At 41.5% G+C, this 2932-nt stretch overlaps 1 protein-coding gene across 1 annotated transcript; it reads left to right on the top strand.

Moving 5' to 3' along the window:
• Positions 1-518: 518 nt before the first annotated feature.
• Positions 519-1463, top strand: LOC101615578 (olfactory receptor 4D6). Its single transcript, XM_004667699.2, has one exon. The coding sequence runs from the start codon at positions 519-521 to the stop codon at positions 1461-1463; it is 945 nt and encodes a 314-aa protein (XP_004667756.1).
• Positions 1464-2932: the final 1469 nt, after the last annotated feature.

The raw sequence follows: 2932 nt of genomic DNA, 5'->3' as shown, positions 1-2932 counted from the left end.
CATGAATGACAAATTTAAGATGGACATTACAGGTTTTAAAGAGCTGGTTGAAGTACCATGTATATAATAAATATGCAGAAGTTAGTCTCAGGGAGTAGAAGATAAATCATAGGCAATTGACCACAATCCATTCATTTCTCCCCACTCAGAGTAAAGGCATAGGTGTGGGCTAGTTCTTCTGGTAAGCCAGGGAATGTATGATTTTAAAAAAAAAAAAAAGCAGGGGGGATGGCTGGAGAGATGGCTTAATAGTTAAGGCACTTGCCTGCAAAACCCGGGGACCCAGGTTTGATTCCCAAGGACCCACATGAAGCCAGATGCACATGTGTCTGGAGTTTGTTTGCAGTGGCTGAAAGCCCTGGCAGGCCCATTCTCTCTTTTTCCGTGTGTGTGTGTGTGTGTGTGTGTGTGTGTGTGTGTGTGTGTGTGTGTATGATCATGTATGATAAATGATGTTCCCACTTCTTGACACCATACTACATTTTCCCAAGGTAGATTTGGAAGAAGGTTGTCTCATCATGGACCTGGTCAACCACACCAATGTAAAGGAATTTGTCTTTCTGGAACTTACTCGCTTCCAAGAGCTGGAGTTCTTCTTGTTTGTGATCTTTCTTCTTGTGTACCTGACCACTGTGCTAGGAAATGCCCTCATCGTGATCACCATAACCTCAGAGGTACGACTGCACACTCCCATGTACTTTCTCCTCAGGAACAAATCAGTTCTGGACATTATTTTCTCATCTATCACAGTCCCCAAATTCCTGGTGGGTCTTCTCTCAAAAAGGAAAACTATCTCCTACAGTGGCTGTTTGACTCAGATCTTTTTCTTTCACTTTGTTGGCGGGGCAGATATATTTTTCCTCTCTGTGATGGCCTATGACAGATACCTTGCAATTGCCAAACCCTTGCACTATGTGACCATTATGAGAAGAGAAGTGTGGGTGGCCTTGGTGGTGGCCTCCTGGGTAGGTGGTGGTTTGCATTCAATTGTCCAGATAATTCTAATGCTTCCACTCCCCTTCTGTGGCCCCAACACTCTGGATGCCTTTTACTGTGATGTCCCACAGGTTGTCAAGCTGGCTTGCACTGACACTTTTGCTCTGGAGCTTCTCATGATCTCCAACAATGGTCTGGTGACACTTCTGTGGTTCCTCCTGCTCCTGGGCTCCTACACCATCATTCTGCTGATGCTAAGATCCCATTCTGGGGAGGGACGGAATAAGGCCTTTTCCACTTGTACCTCTCACATCCTCGTAGTGACTCTCCATTTTGTGCCCTGTGTTTACATCTACTGCCGGCCCTTCACTACTCTGCCCATGGATACGGCTGTGTCCATCAATAACACAGTCATCACTCCCATGTTGAACCCCATGATCTACACCCTGAGGAATCAAGAGATGAAGTCAGCCATGAGAAGACTGCAGAAGAGACTGGGGCCTTCTGAGATCAGAAAACTGGGGTGAGCTGTCCAAAGGAGATCAGAAGTCAGCGACTAATTCAGTTTTCTGTACCTGCTAGCCTAAGAATAATAGACAGATAGCTATATAGATCTTCTATGATATACCAGTCATTCTATGTATTCTGTGCCACAGAACTCAAATCTATAGAAGGAATATGAGAACAAAAGGAAAGGGTAAGATTGAATAATGTGAGCTATAAAACTTGTGGACTGGGATAGGTACAGGCTTTCATTTCAATATTCATTTCAATTGAAATCAATGTGCTACAGGGTATCAACGGGTGCCTTTATGCCTACACTTACCTCACTGTTACCACTTCTGGTATAGAAATACCATTACTACCCATAAAGTTGTCAGAAGGATGCAATATGAACAATGCTGTAAGGATGACAGTTATAAAAGTTAACATTGCTCCCATCATCAATCAAGCATTTAATGTTCCTTGTCATTTACCCCTGTGTTCCTAAATATGCATAGGCATAGAATACAGACATTTCAATTTCATAATGCTATCTACTGATGTTCTTTACAATTCTTAAATTTATTTTATGTGAGTATAGTATCTTTAATATATTTCACCTTAGTAAAAATTGAAGAAATGTTTTAAAGTGGGTGATATCTGATGTATAAGTGGATAGATCTGTACCTCGAAAAATTACTTACTTTTCTCAGTTCCATTCTACTGATTTGCCCCCTGAAATCAATGTCAAAATTAATTGCCTAGTTTATATACAAATCTGTGCCAAATCCACAATGACAGTTCATCTTAAATTGAACTTCCTCTTTCCTTCTATATGTTCTTTCCATTTTACCCATGGGGCTTTTAAAACTGGAATAAAACTATAGTTTCTATTTATGTATAGGCAATCAGAGACAAGTCATTGTAGTTCAAAACAAACAAAAATACCTAAGAAATATCTTCTAGAACTAGGGTGGTATCACTGTCAATAAAATGACTGTCTTGGGGAGGCAGCGGCAGATCTCTGGGGCTCACAGGTCTAGCCTGGTTAGTGAGCACAGTGCCAATTAGAGACACTGTCTCAAAACAGAATGTTGGACATAAGACTTATCTAACCTAGGGTTGTGTTTGACCTTCATGAACACACACATGAAAGTGTTCCCTCGCCCTCATGTGTGCACACACACATGCACACACACACACATGGAAAAAAGAAAAAACATATCTTCTGTCATCAAGGCCCATTTTTTAAATTTTATTTACTTGCAAGCAGAGAGAGATAGAAGGGAAACAGTCAGAAAGAATAAGAGCTCCAGGGCCTCCAGCCACTGCAAGCAGACTGTAGATGTATGTACCACTTTGATCATCTGACTTTACATGAGTACTGAGGAATTGAATTCAGATCATTGGGATCTGCAGGCAAGTGCTTTAACCACTGAGCAATCACTCCAACCCTCAAGGCCCATTCTTCATACTGGGAAGTAAAAGAAACATGGTGTATTCAGGGTCAAGA

Source organism: Jaculus jaculus, chromosome 1, assembly GCF_020740685.1.
Source record: "Jaculus jaculus isolate mJacJac1 chromosome 1, mJacJac1.mat.Y.cur, whole genome shotgun sequence".
NCBI lineage: Eukaryota > Metazoa > Chordata > Mammalia > Rodentia > Dipodidae > Jaculus > Jaculus jaculus.
This window is presented reverse-complemented; position numbering and strand designations above follow the sequence as displayed.

Bases quoted from the DNA above. Each gene is read 5' to 3' on its own strand.
- LOC101615578 (XM_004667699.2), top strand. From the start codon at position 519: ATGGACCTGGTCAACCACACCAATGTAAAGGAATTTGTCTTTCTGGAA.